This window comes from Leptopilina boulardi, unplaced genomic scaffold (assembly GCF_019393585.1).
Source record: "Leptopilina boulardi isolate dan_hultmark-lab unplaced genomic scaffold, ZJU_Lbou_2.1 LbouV2_213, whole genome shotgun sequence".
Classification (NCBI taxonomy): domain Eukaryota; kingdom Metazoa; phylum Arthropoda; class Insecta; order Hymenoptera; family Figitidae; genus Leptopilina; species Leptopilina boulardi.
Genome location: NW_026137767.1, coordinates 2,128,349 through 2,147,734, shown reverse-complemented (window position 1 = coordinate 2,147,734; position 19,386 = coordinate 2,128,349). Strand labels below are relative to the sequence as shown.

Below are 19,386 nucleotides of genomic sequence, written 5' to 3'. Positions count from 1 at the left end.
GTAATGTAGTCGGAAAATTCAAGATTGTTTAAATGAGGCCACTTCTCAAGCGAAATGTTCCTCTCAGGGGTGTATTTTGTGATTTGAGGAATGACTAATGCTTGGGTTGTAAACATGGGATTCTCGGCTTGAATGGGACAAAGATTAAGTTCAACTACAGACGTAGCTGTACCGGCCGAGGTGCCACCCAGCCCCGACAGCGATGCAAATACTCGAGTTTTTCTGATACCTAATAAATTCGCTGCTTTGTTTGAAAAAATGTTCAAGTCGACCCTGGGTCAAGCAAAGCTCTAATTGAAATTTTTCGATGAGAATGTGATAAGACACACAATTTAATTGTAGCAAGCATAACTCGTTTTTCTTTCAAAGTCCCGGTTGATAAAAAATGAGATTGAATATTTTTTGTCTCGGCTTGACTCGAGGTTGACGGTAGACATTTATCTTGAGCTTGATCTGATTTGTTTTTTGTTTGTTTTGAATTATCGCGATGAAGCAAAGTGTGATGTTTCATTTTGCATTCTTGACACGTGTGTTTACTAGCACATTCTTGAGTTTTATGACCTGCAGAAAATTATCAAAATCATTATAAGTAGGACAATCTGTTGTTGCCGCCAATTGCAGTTCCCAATCGCGCTGGGTACTGGTATCAAGTCATGCAACTAATCTATTTATCAAAATGTCGGATTAATTATCAACTGGACGATTTAAATTTGTGAGCGCAGCTAGATTTCGTTTTAAAACATTACGCATATTTAACAAGGCTGACGCGGATTTTTTTAAATTTGCTCAATTGAAAAAATATCGTTTAAATGCGCGTTTACAGAGGTTCGAGTATTCGAATATCGAGTTCTTAAAAGATCCCATGCTATTTGAAAGTTAGTTTCGATTAATGGAATATTGCATATCAATTCATGGGCTTCGCCTTCCATCAGACCTTTCAAATAATGCAATTTTTCAAGATCACTTAAAGTTCGCTTTTTTATGTTAAGGGAATCAAAACTATCCCGAAAGGATGCGTAATCGGTGAGCTTACCGGAGAATTTAGGTATACTTATCGGCTGTAGTTTGACGATGGAACGCTCTGTTAATCCTCCTGCGTTAACTGGCAGCGTTTCTGGCCTGATTGGGTTGGCAGCTGTCATCCACAGAGAAAGAAAATCACTGATGGTGAGATATTTGGCTTCCGTAGTTTCGAAAATCTGGTCGGTAAAATACGTACGAACCCTGATTTCGTCACTGGTTGCCATTTGATGGATTTGGAAGTGCCTTGGACGAAGTTTGACCAGCACGTAAATAAATGCTTGGCCCAGTTTTCCAAAACAGGTCACACACGAGATTCTAGAACGAGATTTTCGAAGTAACCCATGCTTCTGTTGAGCGCGTCCAATTCAACGCTTTGATCCTTAAGAAGAGTATCCAATTTGATTGGAGGTTGGAGGTTTGGCTTCGTCTGTAGACATGGTAATTGTGTTGTTTATCAACTTTAACAGTTAATGCGCGAAAACGTATGAACGACGTTTTCAGAGAGTCAACTTAGAACTTGTTGACAGGAGGATATAATTTGTCTTCTTTTGATGGTGAGTAATCGAGGTGACATCACGAAAAGAACTACGTGACATTCTTGAATTTCAAAATGGTGGAGATTTTGACTTTCCAGAGTCAAAATGTCGAACGACGCTATGATTCACTTAAGATGATGAATCCTTGATGAGCACGAGTGATCCTGGCAGGATCTCCAATTTGTTTGGTAATGGAATAATCGGTAGGATCGACACTTTTTCATTTTTTAATATGAAAAAGAAAATGATTTATTTTTTGGGTTTCAGATAAGCTCATGAAACCTCATGAGACTCGGCACATCGCTTGAATAATAAAAAAAGAGAAATTATTGAATTAATTTTCAATTTAACAAGTTTATTTAATTCAATAAAGTACAAATTTTCACTCTCGTTTACACTCACACATTAATTTTAAACATTTAGTTTGCACCGAATATGTTAAGCGTTTCGGCGCGTGCAAAAGAAACATGTTAATCAGTTTCCTTCAAAACGAAGACTGAAGGGAAAATTTATTCCTTCGTAAACGCATGATTTTATTTTCGGTATAATTCGTCATAATTCGGGAATTAACGAGTAATGGAATTAATACAGCTATTGCTACCGCGGAACCGAGAGAAATTTAATCTTATTCTTATACAGATCCTATTTTGGAATTTTTTAGTTTGGATTCATTTATTTTTAAGAACATAATATAATAAAAGTATGCTTGGTTAAATATAAATGTAATTTTAATGCGAAGTTTAGTAATAGGTTAGTTTTTATTTTTTGAGCTCTGGTATGTTTGACAAATTTTTATCTTGATATTGTGACATTTGGGAGAACAATGAAACGTAGTTACAAAATGTGACGTATTTATATTTAAATAAACTTACCTTACACTATTTTATTATGGAATAACCTTAGGGTAATCTTTTAATATAAATGTACCAGACCCATACCATAAGTAGGCTTACTACAAACTTAACATGTAACCTTGCTATCAGGACGAAAGTTTTAAGCCTATGTTAAGTTTGCTACAAGCTTAACATGTAGCCTTAGAAAATATTCGTTTAACTCTTACCTTATTAACCTTACTGCAATATGTTATGATATGTGCAACTCGTTTGAGGGTTAGAATTTATTATGTGGTGTAAGGCTAATTGAGGGTTCACGTGCAATAAGGGGATACGCGTGGATTCAGCCAGAAATGTATTGTCCAATTAGTCGATTTTTAAAAATTTTAATCATCAATCCTTACGTAGGATGAAAAGGCGCATCTTTTTTTCCTCTATGAAAAATTTCTAAAATTTATAGTTTTCTTAATAAATAAGAAAAACCAATTTTTTAAAAAGTATAAAATTTTATTCTTTTTTTACTTCAACTCGTGATAATTTGCTCAATTTAATGAATTTTCAAAAAATTCAAAATGGACGTTGTAGATTGCATTGTTCTGAAAATAAAACAACCAAAAAAAATGCAAATATCTTTATAAACAAAAAAGTTATTAATTTTTTCCCAAAACAATGCAAAAACTGTGTACTGCGAACTTTGAGCGCTTCGTTTATCTGGCGAATTTTGGGCAGCAACAAACTTCCAGTGAGAAAGTTTTTCATTTAGTTACAAAGAAGTTTTCTGGAAAGTTATATAGCAATCGGATGAATAGAAAAAAAGTTATCAACGTTTAAAAATCACCGCGCGGATCAAAATTCTAACGCGTGAATTTGGAGTCTTGCGCGTGGAATGCAGCGATCGATAACATACATTGACGCTCAAGAGTTTTTCTCACCAATTATGTCAAATATTTTATTCAAACAGATTTTTTTGATTACAATGATTTTTTATCTATTAGGAAATAGTTAAATTTTCAAGTGAATATTACATTTTAATAGGTAAATATATTTTATTCTTGGTTTAGTGTAAGTTCAAAATGTTTTTAGTATTACAGTAATCGATATATATACCTTGTTTCTGTTCAATTTATTAATATTTCGTTGCCAACTTTCGCAATTTCTTTTTCGTTTTCTACCATTATAAGACACAACATCACTATTCATATTTTATAAATAAGAATTATTTATTAATTAATAATATGTCACGAAAAAAATCAGGTTTAAATTTTCCTTTAAAAAAATAATTTTTCTTCCAAATACAAAAACACAGTAGCTAATTTGAGCTGCTAAAACACTTTTTGTCTATGATGTATATATTTGTGTTTGTAAACATTAGCTATAGATCGATCGCTGCATTCCACACGCAAGAGTCCATATTCACGCGTTAGAATTTTGATCCGCGCGGTGATTTTTAAACGTTGATAACTTTTTTTCTATTCATCCGATTGCTATATAACTTTCCAGAAAACTTCTTTGTAACTAAATGAAAAACTTTCTCACTGGAAGTTTGTTGCTGCCCAAAATTCGCCAGATAAACGAAGCGCTCAAAGTTCGCAGTACACAGTTTTTGCATTGTTTTGGGAAAAAATTAATAACTTTTTTGTTTATAAAGATATTTGCATTTTTTCTGGTTGTTTTATTTTCAGAACAATGCAATCTACAACGTCCATTTTGAATTTTTTGAAAATTCATTAAATTGAGCAAATTATCACGAGTTGAAGTAAAAAAAGAATGAAATTTTATACTTTTTAAAAAATTGGTTTTTCTTATTTATTAAGAAAACTATAAATTTTAGAAATTTTTCATAGAGGAAAAAAAGATGCACCTTTTTATCCTACGTAAGGATTGATGATTAAAATTTTCATTTGAAACATTTTTAAAAATCGACTAATTGGACAATACATTTCTGGCTGAATCCACGCGTATCCCCTTATTGCACGTGAACCCTCAATTTAGATATTAGAAATATTAAATAACAATAATAATAATCCACAATCCAGTGTTGAAATTACGTACTGTGATTTCTCTACACACTACTCTCCGGCCTGCGAGCCTCTCTCATGTGGAGATTCCGCTGAAAACGATCGAGAAACACGACGACCTGGTTTGAACAACCTGTTAACCCTTTGTATTGTTCTTATATGAATGTTATAATAATTAAAAAATGACTGAATTAAATTATTATTCACTTTTGCTCTAATTAAAATCTGTATTTTTCTTTTTTCGGGCATTTCGGATCTGGAATAATTGCATTTTTTTATTTTCTTCGTAGCAAAATGGACGTATCTCTTCATATAAATACAACGGACGTTTATTCGTAAGGCCAATACAGCGCGTTTTTGGACTTCATTCTCCTTTTTGTTTAACTTAAGCATTTGAGTATGAATAATTTCTTCTGTCAAATCAAAAAATAATTTCGCTCAAATTTCACCATTGCGAAAAAAGTAAAAATGATGATAATTCATGACGTGTGGAATGAATTTAAAATGCGGTAATAAAAATTTCTCACATTTTTTCTATTGCACGTTTCATATGTTCGTTGGAGGATCAGCTCGAGAGAATTTATATAATAATAAAATTGCAATCAGAGCTTAATTTTGTATGACTTGTCATCACACACACAGCATAGTTTTTGTTCTGGCCGGTACAATTATCCGAAAGTAAAATAATCTCTTCTGCGTGATAACTTGAATAATAATTTATCATGATAATGACATAATTATCACCTTTTCCCGGAGTATCAGTCTCATCGATTTAAAAATTAGTTTGTACTCGTCAAAATATACATATATTTTTATCAGTTTCCACAGGATTTTAATTAAATTTTTAAAATAAAAATTTGTTTAGATAGAAACCCTATTGAAAAAAAACACGTATAATTATACGTATAATAATACGTATAATTATACGTATAATTGTACGTATAATTATACGTATAATTGTACGTATAATTATACGTATAATTGTACGTATAATTATACGTATAATTATACGTATTATTATACGTATAATTATACGTATTATTATACGTATAATTATACGTATAATAAGACATACGAATTTGAAACAAGAATTATACGTATAATTATACGTATAATAATACGTATAATTAATTATACGTATAATAATACGTATAATAATACGTATAATTATACGTATTATTATACGTATAATTATAATTCTATTAAAAATAGTATAATAAAATAGAATAATAATAGAATAATTAGTAGCAAAATTGCGCTGAAAATTTTTAGAAATTTTAAAATGCAAATTAAATTTCACGAAAAAAAATATCGTCGAATGTCAATTCAAGCAGTCACCCATCCAAGTACTAACCGCGTCCAACGTTGCTTAACTTCTGTGATCTGATGAGAACTTGTTCCTTCGCCTTGGTGTTTCCGCTGTCTTGTCTTGATTAATAACTTTGTCGTATAAGTATCACTAAAAGTGAGGTTAGGTGCGATACAATACTTATACGACAAAGTTATTAATCAAGACAAGACAGCGGAAACACCAAGGCGAAGGAACAAGTTCTCATCAGATCACGGAAGTTAAGCAACGTTGGACGCGGTTAGTACTTGGATGGGTGACTGCTTGAATTGACATTCGACGATATTTTTTTTCGTGAAATTTAATTTGCATTTTAAAATTTCTAAAAATTTTCAGCGCAATTTTGCTACTAATTAATCTATTCTATTCTATTATTCTATTTTTAATAGAATTATAATTATACGTATAATAATACGTATAATTATACGTATTATTATACGTATTATTATACGTATAATTAATTATACGTATTAATATACGTATAATTATACGTATAATTCTTGTTTCAAATTCGTATGTCTTATTATACGTATAATTATACGTATAATAATACGTATAATTATACGTATTATTATACGTATAATTATGCGTATAATTATGCGTATAATTATGCGTATAATTATACGTATAATAATAATATACGTACAATTATACGTGTTTTTTTTCAATAGGGAATAAAATTTTAACTTGCATACCTTCTGTAACCATATGGTTTTCGATGTAAATCCCCATGGGAAATTGAGACAGGATATGAAGTAGGAAAAAGTTCAAATGTTTTCCCAAGTCAAATACCATGTTAAATCCTTTTTCAATTATTTAGTATAATTTCCCATATTAATCCCCAAGTGAAATCCTTTGTCATTTCTTTGAAAAATTTTTCCATCTCAAATCCTATATCAAATCCAGTGTCATACCTCTTTCGCCCTATTAAAAATCCCCACATAGGAAACCTTATGGGAAACCACGTGTGAATCCACATGGGAAATGGAACACGATTTCATGTGCATTCTTACATACGATTGCACATTGGATTTGATATGTGGAAATTTTTCAAAAAAATAAGAAAGGATTTCAGTTGGGGATTGATTTGGGAAAATTATACTAAATAATTGAAAAAGGATTTGACATGGGGAATTTACAAAAATAAAAAAAAATTTCACTTACATTTAGTGATTAAGATGTGAAAATTATACTAATCAATTGAAAAAGGATTTAACATGGGAAATTTCAATATAGATGTAGATCATCATCATAGTTCCACACTTACACCACCAGATGGTAAAAAATTTTTCTCTTATAGTTCAGATCAGTCTGTAATACTATGAAAGCTGAGACTCTAACTCAGAAATAAAGCAAATTTTTTTTATTTTCAGATGAATTGCAGTAATATTATTTGATATTTAATTAAATAATTTCTAATTTTTGTAAACTGCCGTCTGCATAAAGTAGCCAACTGAAAATTCCCAAATGAAATCCTACATTGTTTCCTATATGTAAATCCATCTGAAATTTTAGGTTGAAATTTCAGAATCTACATGAAATCTTATATGATTTCCTATGTTCAAATCTATGTGTAATCATATACGTGAAAATTTTTCAATATTTTTCGGCTCCCAGACACCTTCATACCATTTTTGCGTTATTTGTGACTTTCGACATCAGCAATCACGTAACGATTGTGCCTGAGGATTTTCACTACTTCATATGGGCCTTTAAACACAGGACGTAATTTAGGCGAGATTCCTGGAGTTGAGTCAAAATTCCTTATCATTACATAATCGCCTTGCTTATACACATACGCTTCTTTTCGATGTTTATTTACATATTTTTCATTGTAGCTCTGGCTCTTCTCGATTTTCTTTTCAGCCGACGTTCGGATATTTTCTAAATTTCTATCAATTTTACTCTCTAAAAACATTTTTATTTCGTCGTTGACTTTACCGATTTGATCCATACCAAACAACATTCTGCTCGGAGTCTCCCCGGTAGACTTGTGCTCGGAATTGTTTATTGCATATTCTATATCGTTTATTACACGAGGCCATTTCATATTGCATTCATTACCAGCAAGCTTACCCAACAGCGGTTCAATTGTTCGATTTACGCGTTAAATTTGCCCATTCGCTTGTGGCGATGCAGTTGCAACTTTTACATGATTTATTCAATATTCTGACACAAATTCCGCAAATTCACTTGATGTGAAACAAGATGCGCGATCGGAAATTAACGTCTGCGGTTTACTATACGAATTAAAATAAGTTTTTAAGTGTGCTATCGCTTCTGCCGTTTTTGTCGTTCTGGTAGGGTACATTCTAACAAACTTGGTAAAGGCATCAGTCATCATCAGTATATGATTTTTTATCTTTAACGCGCGAATCAAAAATATCAATAAAATATGATCTATGTGAATCGTTTGAAAAGGCAATTTTCCTTTCGGAATTATTTGAATTAAACTCTCGACCTTCCTTCATATGGCACGTAAAACAACAGCAAATCATTTTTTCCGATACATTACTCCATTTCGCAGTTCAAAATATTTATCCTCACGCGATTCTAATGTCTTTCGTAATTCTGCAATTCGACTATCTTTAGTTTGAGATATAGCTAGAGTTTTCTCAAAAGAATTGTCTTGAATTACCTCCAAGAACTGAACTCTAGTCAGCCGTCGACATGGGTCATACGTCTGCCTTTCCGATGCTCAGTTTGACAATCAAACTCCTGTAATTCTATTACCCATCGCTCGATTTGCGGGTTAATGTCTCGTTTTTTCACGGCTAATATTAGCGAATTACAATCAGTTATTATTTTGAATTTAATTCCCCTTAAGTACAGACGAAACCTACGAATTGAATAAATAATTGCCAGTATTTCCAGTTTAAAGCTGTGATATTTGCTTTCCACCTCCGTCGGTCTTTTAGAGAAATAAAATACAGGCTGAAATTTGTGATCTGAGTTTCGCTGCATTAAAACGGCTCCAAATCCAAGGGACCTTGCATCGCAATGAAGTTCTGTTTCATGGTTCGGAATAATAATTGACAAAATTGGTGAACTTATTAATCTTTCCTTCAATTGATTAAATGCTTCCAATTCTTTCTCACCGAACTTAAATTTCACCCCTTTGCGTAACAAATCATAAAGTGGTTTAGCAATTACTAAAAATTTGTCAATGTATTTTCTAAAGAATGAAGTCAACCCTAAAAAACTTTGAACCCCCTTGACATTAACTGTAACTGGAAAACTCGTCACAGCTTCGACTCCTTTAGTAGTGGGTGAAATCCTGGACTGGATAATTTCATATCCCAAAAACTCGATTTTATTATATAAAAATTTACACTTAGCAAAACGGACTTCTAAATGATTTTCGACTAATAATTTAAACAACTTTTTTAAAATTACATAATGATGCTCTAAGGTAGTAGTAGCTATTAAAATGTCGTCCATGTATACTACGATATCTCCCGCATCAATCAACTCCTTCAAAACATTATTTACAAAACGCTGAAACATACTTGGTGCCGTCTTTAGGCCGAAAGTCATACAAGTAAATTCATACGATCCAAAAGGGGTGACGAAGGCTGTATATTTAATCGACTCTTCAATAACTCTAACGTGATAGAAACCGTCTTTTAAATCCAATAAACTGAAATATTTTTTTCTATTTTAAAACGTCAATCCCCTTCAAAAAATATAAGTCTAAATTTTTTCAATGTATCACGCCCTAATAAAATCGATGACTTTATCGTGTCATTATGTACAACTAACAAATTTATTTCTTGTGAGACACCTCTCATTAACAACATTACAGTAACCGACCCCAATACATCAAGTTTAGAATTATTAATTCCACTATAATTCATTGAATTGACATTATCTCTTACTATAAAATCCGAGTTTACAAGAGCTTCTTTAATCAGACTTACCGGACTACCGCTATCCAACAATGCTCTAGATCTTACATCAAATTGCTCAACATCGACGTCGAAATTCAATTCTACATAAAGATAGAAATCGTTGTCACCTGTGAACTCTTCAATGTTTATAATCACCTTCTGGGCTCCCTTCCTCTTTGGGGAATTCACAATCTGCTGCGCAGTCGATCCACACCCATAGCACCCTCCCTTCGCTGGTACAGGCTGCTTGCAAGTAGGGGAGATATGTCCCTTCTCCCTCTTTCCAGCAGTCCTCATCAACTTTGGATTGCTCGTACATGTGGTAGGATTATCAGCTCGCCCTGAGAGGGAAAATTTTTCAAATGCTGTCAGCAATGACTCGATCGTCTTGAATTGATGTATTCTGGCCTGATCCTTTAACTGTTGGTCAGGTATTCCTTCTACTAAGTAGTCTATTCGATCATCTTCCTCAATAGGAACTTGGTTAGCGAGGATGATTTTATCATGCACATAATCACTAAATGTTTCTTTTTTTCCAGAATTCCACGTCAATGCTCGCCTCTTTAGCTTGGAGCATATCAATACCCTAGTAGTATTATCGTCCAAATTGTACGCAGTTTTCACCAGCTGATTGTTGGCGCATCACATCATCAGCCTGTTTTCTCGTAGCGTCCAACTCGCATAATCCAGGCCGAGTTTTCGTCGCATTTCCGTCTGTCTATTGTTCCACGTGCCATTCTCCACATGGATCTGCTTTGAGAATTCGTGCAACTAATTCGTTTTTGTTACCAGAAGAATTGAGACCATGTGGTCTCAATATCTCTCTCAAGTCTATAAATGTGCGCAATTGCCAATTTTGCCGAGTAGTGCTTGTTTACAGATTGTCCTCCATTTTGATAAACGCTTTCCGGCTTGAGAACCTTAAAAAATTATTTTCCTTCTAATTGCAAGGTTACCACTTTCGTTCCGAAACAGCTTCACCAATCACCACCATAAACCACAATCACCGTCAATAAAAAAAGCACACCCGCACAAAAGCCAGTTATAATTTCACCAATTATTACACCAATCGTCAAGCGTCCATTTTGAACAATGAACTTTTCACGTTGACCGAGTTTCATTTTTCGAAAATCCGGCATCACTGTTGATCTTGACCGAGATCTTTATCCCACTTCTGAATATTGTAAGAATAAATAATAACAGAACATTTAAAGAAAATCCAATTAATAACATGTATTTGCCACTCCAAATGACTAAAATGTACATAAAATATATTTAACCATATTAGGTCAATTGTCAAAAGCGGGCGAACGAATACTGCCTCGGTCCGCTTTTCCGCGAAGTTATATTATTTCCTCTAATCTCCCCGCTCCTCGCAATCACACACATTCACACATACACACAAAGACCTTACAATATTAAAAAAAAATTTTAGTCGATTCTCACAAACAGTGTTGGCATCTAACACAAGCAACATATATATTTGCTTCGATGTACACGCAAAAGTTACCTTGTATGAAAAGAAATGTTTTTATAAAAAGCAAATGACATTTTAATATTGCGTGTTAAAAAAAATCGACTGTCTAACAACTGTAGCCGTCTCACAACTGGATACATTCCCCAACATAAACTCGGCCTTACCTTCCTTGGTGCATAATATTCCAAGTAGCAAGTAATATTACTATAATATTAAAATGTTCACCTCATGGTAATATTACCGGTTAATATTTGCAGTAATATTACAGTAATATTACTGTAATGGTACTGTTATATTACAGTAATGGTAGCCTGTAATATTACCATGAGGCGGACATTTTAATATTACTGTAATATTACGAGCTACTTGGGATACTACTATAAAGTCTGTCAATTACATAATTAATATGCAAAAAGGATCATCAGGTTTCGTCAATTTTGGTCGACGTTATTTAATTTTGAAAAATGTCATAAATTAAACATTTTTCAATAAAATTTACAGGTTATTTGTAACTATAGTAGAACTATCTTCTTGCACATTTACATTGATAAATTCCAACCTTTGCAAATTTTAGATCCACTTGAGAAATTCTAGCCCCAGTAATAAAACTACTAATCGTAATAACTCTTAAACTTACCACCATTAGAAAGGTGAAACTTTCTCTGACAGTTCCAAAGCATCCACAGGAAGCGGAAATGAAGACAATGATTCCAGCAATAACCAATACAACTGGAGGAATAGCAAGTCTCGGTTCCATAAAATGTCCATAGTAAACAACGTCATTTGTGATGTAACCTCCAACAACCAAAACTGTTATTCCTGAAAGCTTTAAAGAATACAACGTTTTCAATTATTCTGTATGACGTTTTTATCAATATAATGCCCGTTTCTAATAAATCTAATGAGATAATAAATAATGTCAATAATTTTTTCGATTTGTTTTCTAAGGTGTTAAATAAATAAATCTTTTAGCGGAGTCAGGCTTTGCCAAAGAATCAGTAACAATAAACATTTCATTTCCAATGAAATATCAGTTATATCATACATGCTCGAACACCTCGTTTTACTAATAGTGTGAAGCGGGTTGTAAATAAAATAATTTGTTTTTTGAATTCTTAATAACTGATTTTTAGGGTTTCGTGGCCCATGGCCGAAAGCCTTATAGTTTCACTTTGGCGTCCGTCTGTCCGTAGTATATTTTGGGGCACCACAGCTCCCAAAATCAAATTTTAGGGCACAGATCCCAAATTCAAATTTTGGGGCCAAACAGATCCCAAATTAAACTTTTGGGGTACCACAGATCCCAAATTCGAATTTTGGGCAAACATAGCTTCCAAATTCTAATTTTGGGGCACCACAGATCCCAAATTCAAATTTTAGGGCACAGATCCCAAATTCAAATTTTAGGGCCCCACAGATCCCAAATTAAACTTTTGGGGCACCACAGATCCCAAATTCAAATTTTGGGGCCCCACAGATCCCAAATTAAACTTTTGGGGCACCACAGATCCCAAATTCGAATTTTGGGGCCCCACAGATCCTAAATTCGAATTTTGGGGCACCACAGATCCCAAATTCAAATTTTGGGGCACCATAGCTCCCAAATTCAAATTTTGGGGCCCCACAGATCCCAAATCTCCATTTACTGAATGGACATTTTCCCGAATGGACATTACATGAATGGACATTACATGTCCCATTAGTTAACATGGCCCTATAATTGACATGTCCCAGTAGTTGACCTGTCTCAGTAATTGACATGTCCCAATAGTTGACATGTCCCTATAGTTGACATGTCCCAGTAGTTGACATGTCCCTATAGTTGATATGTCTCTATAGTTGACATGTCCAAGAGTTGACATGTCTTAATAGTGGACATTATCGAATGGACATTTTACCTAATGTTTTTGTTTGTGAATCAAAAAAGATAAATGATAGAAGAAAGACCTCCACTCCACAGCCACTCTTTCTTTTTTCTTTCATTTACCTTTTTTTCAATTTTGATTTTTGCCAATTTTTGATTTTCTTTGATTGCCATTTTTTAAAAAGTTTGCCATAAATTTTTTTTTTATAATAAAAATTTTGCTAAATAAATAAAATTTAATAGTACATAAAATTTATAAAATAAATTTTATTATTTATTTTTAAATTATTTATTTTTGATTTATTCTTTTTTTAATTAAAATTTAAAGCGCCACGAAACCCTAGATGTAGGCGCAATTGCGCCTAGTTCTTTTCCTATTTTTTATTTTTCTTATTTAGACATCTTATTTAGACCCTGTGATACTGGGTAATGATTATGTATTTTGATTTAACTTTGACGTCAAAGTCATTTTCATATTGACTTCGTAGTCAAATGTCCTTTTTCGTAGTTTTACGTAAAATGATTGTTTTGATTTGTCAAATTGTAATATCCACAATTTATTTAGGAATTAAATTATAAAAAAGTAAAGTTAGTAATTTTAAACAGTTAAAAAAGCGGTATAATTAAGAGATTTTTAAAAGATTAATAATTAGGTTAAAATTATTTAATAAAAAATTATTTCATCTGTCAACGGTAAGTATTTTTTAATGTTGAAACCAGGGATATGTTATAATTGTTTTGAATAATGCCTTACTTTCATTTTTATAAATGTAGTCAGAATAAAATAAACTAAAATATCAAAAACTAAAGAAGAAATTATGTCGTTCAAAAGATAATTCAAAACATAAAAAATTACTTACATTTGACAGATGAAATATTTTTGTCTTAAAATAATTTTAACTTAAATTAGTTTCCTACTGTTTTGAACAATTTAAAATAGAAAATGCACAACATAAATTATTATTAAAAATACTCAATTTTTTGGCATAATGTAATTGCAATTAATTCCTAAACATAAATTCAGTAACGAGACTGTTATTTATATTTGTGTAAATAAAAATTAACGATTAATTTTATTTAAACTGTAATTAATTATATATAAATAGTAATATTTAAATAATTCTTTCAATTTTTCCTCTTAACATATGTGAATGAATAAATACATAAAATAATATTAATGTTTTAATTATATTTCATAAATTAAAGTTTTTTTAACCTCTTACTTTTACTTAGTTTGTTAAAGTTATAAAAGATTTTTAAAAATCCTTGTAATGCTGTCTTGATCTTTTTAAAATTACTTATTTCACTTCTTCACCATTTAATTCCTAAATAAAGTTTTTATTTTTAAATTTTTAATAAAGGGAAAAAAGTAATTATACTTCAAAATTGTGGTTATTACAATTTGACAAATCAAAACAATCATTTTACGTAAAACTATGTAAAATGACATTTGACTACGATGTCAAAATGAAAATGACTTTGACGTCAGAGGTAAATCAAAATACATAATCGCTACCTTGTAGTACTCGAAGAACATATAAAACAAACAAATACTATATAATGAGTGAGCTATGAAAACTGGAATATAATACTAGTTAAAATAATGTTGTTAATCTTTAAGTATTTCTTATAATTTTCATTATTTTTAGGTAAAAAAGCATTCTCACTGCAACTTGTTTCTAATAATTGTTTTGAAGCTTTACAAATTCATCATGGAAAATTTGGCATAAACATTAAAAAAAACGCACATATCATTAAAACTAAGATTAACACCTTTTAATAGTACTGTAGCAAAATAAAGACAAACTAATCCTTTGCCTGGATTGATAAAAAGTCCCGTAAATTCTACAAATTTTAGTTTTTCAATAAGCGGTTTGAAATGTTTTTAGGTTTTTGTATGATTTCCTATCTTGATCGTTAAATAACAAAACTTCCAAAATATTTTATAATTTCGCATGGCAGTCAGGAGCCGCCGTGGCGGCCCCAGCATCAGAATAGAGCCCCCGTAGGTTACCGCGTGTCGTAAGAGGCGACTAAAGGGTACCCCCTGCTGGAACGAGAGCGGAGTCCCAGCTAGGGGCTGGCAGTGCACAGACGTTCATGCAAGTCAAATATTTTTTCGTCCGTCCCACGGAGGAATAGTAAAGAGACCGATCTCTGCGTTTGAAAATGTCAGAAAAACATGTACGATAAGTGCCAGGTTCAGTGCATTGTACTCAACTGGCCTAAGTAGTTGAGCATGCGCATTGGACCTCAATTTTGACAGATGAAAAGTGTGGTTATGCGATATACATATATGTCACAAAAAAAATCTTAGTGTTCAGTGTTTATTTCAGAAATTTTATTTACCATTGCGATATTGTATCTCCAAAATCATGTGTAAGTATATAATAATGTATGCTATTGGAATATTTAAAGTGTCAATAAATTGAAGTAATTATTAAAAGAATAATGGAGCCATAGTAATTACAAACATATTATTTATTATGCATGTCATAAAAAAGATTTTTCTTACCAAGAAATTATTAGTTTTCAATTTAATTGTCAAATATTAACACAATAACATAACAATAACACATAACCTCTTCATCACAACACGCATGGAAGACTTGAGAAATATACGTCAGCCAGATCTCACTCGCACACTTTTTGCGAGAGAAAGAGACAGCATATGGCTAATGCGCATGCTCAGCTACTTTGGTGGTTGAGTACAATGCACTGAACCTGGCACTTATCGTACACGTTTTTCTGACATTTTCAGAAGCGCTACTACAGCAAGATCGGTCTCCTTACTATTCCTCCGTGGTCCGTCCTCCATGCGATCCGTGCGAGTCGGATAATTGAGAATGCGTCCCAAAAGCCACGGCGATGATAGTGAACTCCCGTAATGGTAAAGGACGGTGGTCTGTGTTATACTTGCAACTGTTATTGTCTGAGGAGGTTTGCTTTAGAGTTTTTCTGGCATCAATCTCGCCGCTGCCAACATTTTAACAAACCTGTGTAACATTGGTCAATAAGTATCCCAAAATGACGAATGGTTCAATCGTGATGTTCCAATAGGCTAATGGTAAAGGATTGTGGCATCGGCACGTGTTGTCGCTTGCCTTGACCTGAAGTAGTTCCGAGTTTTTCGGAAATCACTACCATCCAGTTGGTCTTGGCATATAAGGGGTGCATGCTGTCGTATTTAACCGGTAACCGACCGCCAGTATGGCCTCCGGTTCCCCGGATACTGGAAAGTGGTACTCGTACCTGAGTAGAATAGTACCACGGGACGTGTCTGTAGCCCAGGAGACCTACGGGTCTCCGCCAGGCATTGGGTATGGATTCGTGGTGGCACTGGTATGCCCACATCGCTTAGGGTTAGCGTGCGTTGGTACGTGGCAACACGTCTTTCGCATTCGGTGTGTGAGTTGCATTAACTCAACTTGGGTGGAAACCTGCAGAGTTTCCAGGAATTGGAAAGGTCCCGGCACTCACCAAGAGTGGCAATCGTGACTAGGTCGGTCGCATTGTCAATAGGCAGGTGACTGGAAGAAATTCTGCGTCATCGGTGCTGGTCAGGTATTAACTCTTGACTCCGTGTCTCATGGGGGACCGTGCTTGTATACCTGTACAGGGAGTTCTTGCACGTTAAACATTTAGGCGATGGCAGTCAGGAGGCAAACACGGTAAGTCAATGTATACAGTGCAAATTTTTCTTACAATAATAACCTAAGGGGTTATTTGGTTCCCCGCCATCGAAGTATAAAAACCATACGAATTACAATATCTTGATAGGCTAGTTAATAAGGACAAAAAATGCTACTAAATATAGACAAGCAGATCTAAACAGATTTTGGTAGTTTGAGTGGGTAGTATGAAGGGCCCATAGTTTGCTTTTGATTCCTGGTTGCAGAAATTTATATAAACAATAGTTTAAGTTGGTAAAAGGTGGTTTATGCGTGCTCGTTGTTTTCCTTCACATTTTAGAGAAAAAAGTTATTATTTAGGAAAGGTATTGGGAATGAAAATTATCACCGCGGACAGGATAGCGCTAGTGTTTCACAACAAATATGTCCGAACTGGGTGTACAAATTAAAAAAAATTTATAATGACGACTTGTTTTTAATGTTAAGTAGATTTTTAATAAGAATGCAAATAATGTCCAAAAAACTTAAAAACTTTTTCTTTAAAATGTTAATACTCCATATGTCATCAACTGTGTACACCCATGGAGGCTATATTTTTTTAATTCACTTTGTTATCATTAGTGTCGCATTGCAATTTTAAATCCCCAATTAAAAATACATAAAATATGGTGGGTAACAAGTTAAAATTGGATTATTTGTTTAAAAGTTATTGAATTTAAACGATTAAAAATGGCACTTTTTTATTTGTTTAATAACTTGGTTAATAATAATCCGGTCGAAATAATCCTCTTTGAAAATGTGCCTTACAGGATCAAAATTTGAACTATAAAAGGGTCTTTGGACGAGAAATAAACGTCTGTAGTTATGCGTCATACAGTTTATTTTTGACGTGGTAATAACAAGTGGGCAAAAACCATGTTTGTTCCAAAAACGTTCTTAAAATGTGTTTAGAACGTTTCATGGCAACCAAATAATGTTCTACAACATTATTTGAACATCCATGTTCTTAAAATGTTTTAGATCATTATTTGGCGGTAATGAAACTTTCTAAAAACGTCTTTAGAACGAACATGTTTTTTTTGCCCACTGGGTAACGTGAAGTGTGTTGTGACCATAACATTGTAAATTTGTACGACGACGTAAGTTTCAACTTTTGTGTACTTTTTTAAATATACTCTTATTAAATTAAGTATTTTAGTAATTTGGGGTCGCTGAAAATGAATCTGAAACTATTTTCTAAATAATTTTACTCAAATTTTGTGTAACTGTTGTCGAAGCTAAAAACACACTGTGGGGCTAAATGTTAAATGTCTTTTTTCACTTTACATCAGATATGTTTCGGTTGCTTTTCGAGTTCAATATTTAGAAATTTGTATTTAAAACGCGCTCTGAAGAGAGAAATCTAAGGCCGTGCCCACATCAAAAAATTTCCTGAATGTTATATGGGTGATTCTCCGCGTAGCTCACAACTTGCTTTTTTTCATGTTGTGAAAGAAAAATCACAAATAATGTTTACATAATATTTTTAGCAATGTGCACTAATAAATAAAATTTCTGTTGCTATTTTCGTATTGTATATTGTAGTGGAATTGAATAAAAAAAACGTTTGATCAAAAAAATAATTATTTTCTTTTTTTTTGCTATCTATACTTGACTGCACTTTTTTCTGTTATTCTACGTATTATTATTAAACATTGAATTATTTAAATAAAAATCATATGTTAAAATAGTTCTACTTCAGCACCATATTTTGCAGGAAGCTAACAGATAACTAACAGTGTTAAGTTCGGAAATTAAGACGGTTAGTTTCCCGTTAGCTTCCCTGTAGCTCTATATGTCCCCCGCTATTAACTTATCCGTGATAGCTTCCAAAAAGTTATCGCAGTAAGTTTTCTAAAAGAGTGCAAAGAAAAGTTTGTGAAATATTGAATTGTTATTTAACAAGAAGTTTGCTTATTAAGTTTCTTTAAAACTATTTCCGGTAAGTATTCTAAAGATTTTAATGCAAATTTCCATGTAATTAAAAAAGAAAGTTTCTATTGAATTTCATTCAGTACAATTTAAAAAAAAATTATTTATTTCTACACCTGTGCTTCTGTCACCCTGCTTTTATTAAATCTCTAATAATAACGGAGAAATTTTTGGAAATAAATTTGGAGGGACTGGGGATTGAACCCGGGTTCGCCGCGCAGAAACTCAGACCCTAACCACTAACCTAATCGACCAACTGAGGGGAAATAAGTTTTGTGTCCTCTTGAGGTGCAAGTGATCTCATTGGTTGACACATGGTTGCCAACCTAAATGGCGGGTGAATTTAAATTTTTTAAAAAAATGAAAAAACAACTCAATTTATTAAAAAAATATTAATTATTGAAATTTTATTTCTATTTATTAAATTACCAATTTGATAAAATGTAATAATATTTCTCGACAAAAATTTACAATTTCTATTTTTAAAAAATTATTTAACTTCTTAAACATGGTTTATTATTTTAAAATTGATGATTAAAAAAAAATAATTTTAAAACTTTTCATTATTAAAAAAATATTAATAATAAATTTAGTTTATAATAATATTATTATTTTTTATTGTTAATATCAATATTATTAATAATAATAAATTAATTTTATTATTATTATAATTATTATTTAAAATAAATAATAAAGTTAATATTAATAACAAAAATACAGTAAATTTTAAATTTTATCAAATTGGTAATTTAATAAATAGAAATAAAATTTCAATAATTAATATTTTTTTAATA

At 32.3% G+C, this 19,386-nt stretch overlaps 1 protein-coding gene across 1 annotated transcript in view; it reads right to left on the bottom strand.

The window, feature by feature from the left end:
• Window positions 1-19,386, bottom strand: part of LOC127279008 (CD63 antigen-like) — a 53,123-nt gene that overhangs the window by 12,286 nt on the left and 21,451 nt on the right. Inside the window, exon 2 of the mRNA XM_051301061.1 lies at window positions 11,763-11,951. Coding sequence (XP_051157018.1) covers window positions 11,763-11,951 — 189 coding nt within the window. The remainder of the gene's footprint in view (window positions 1-11,762; window positions 11,952-19,386) is intronic.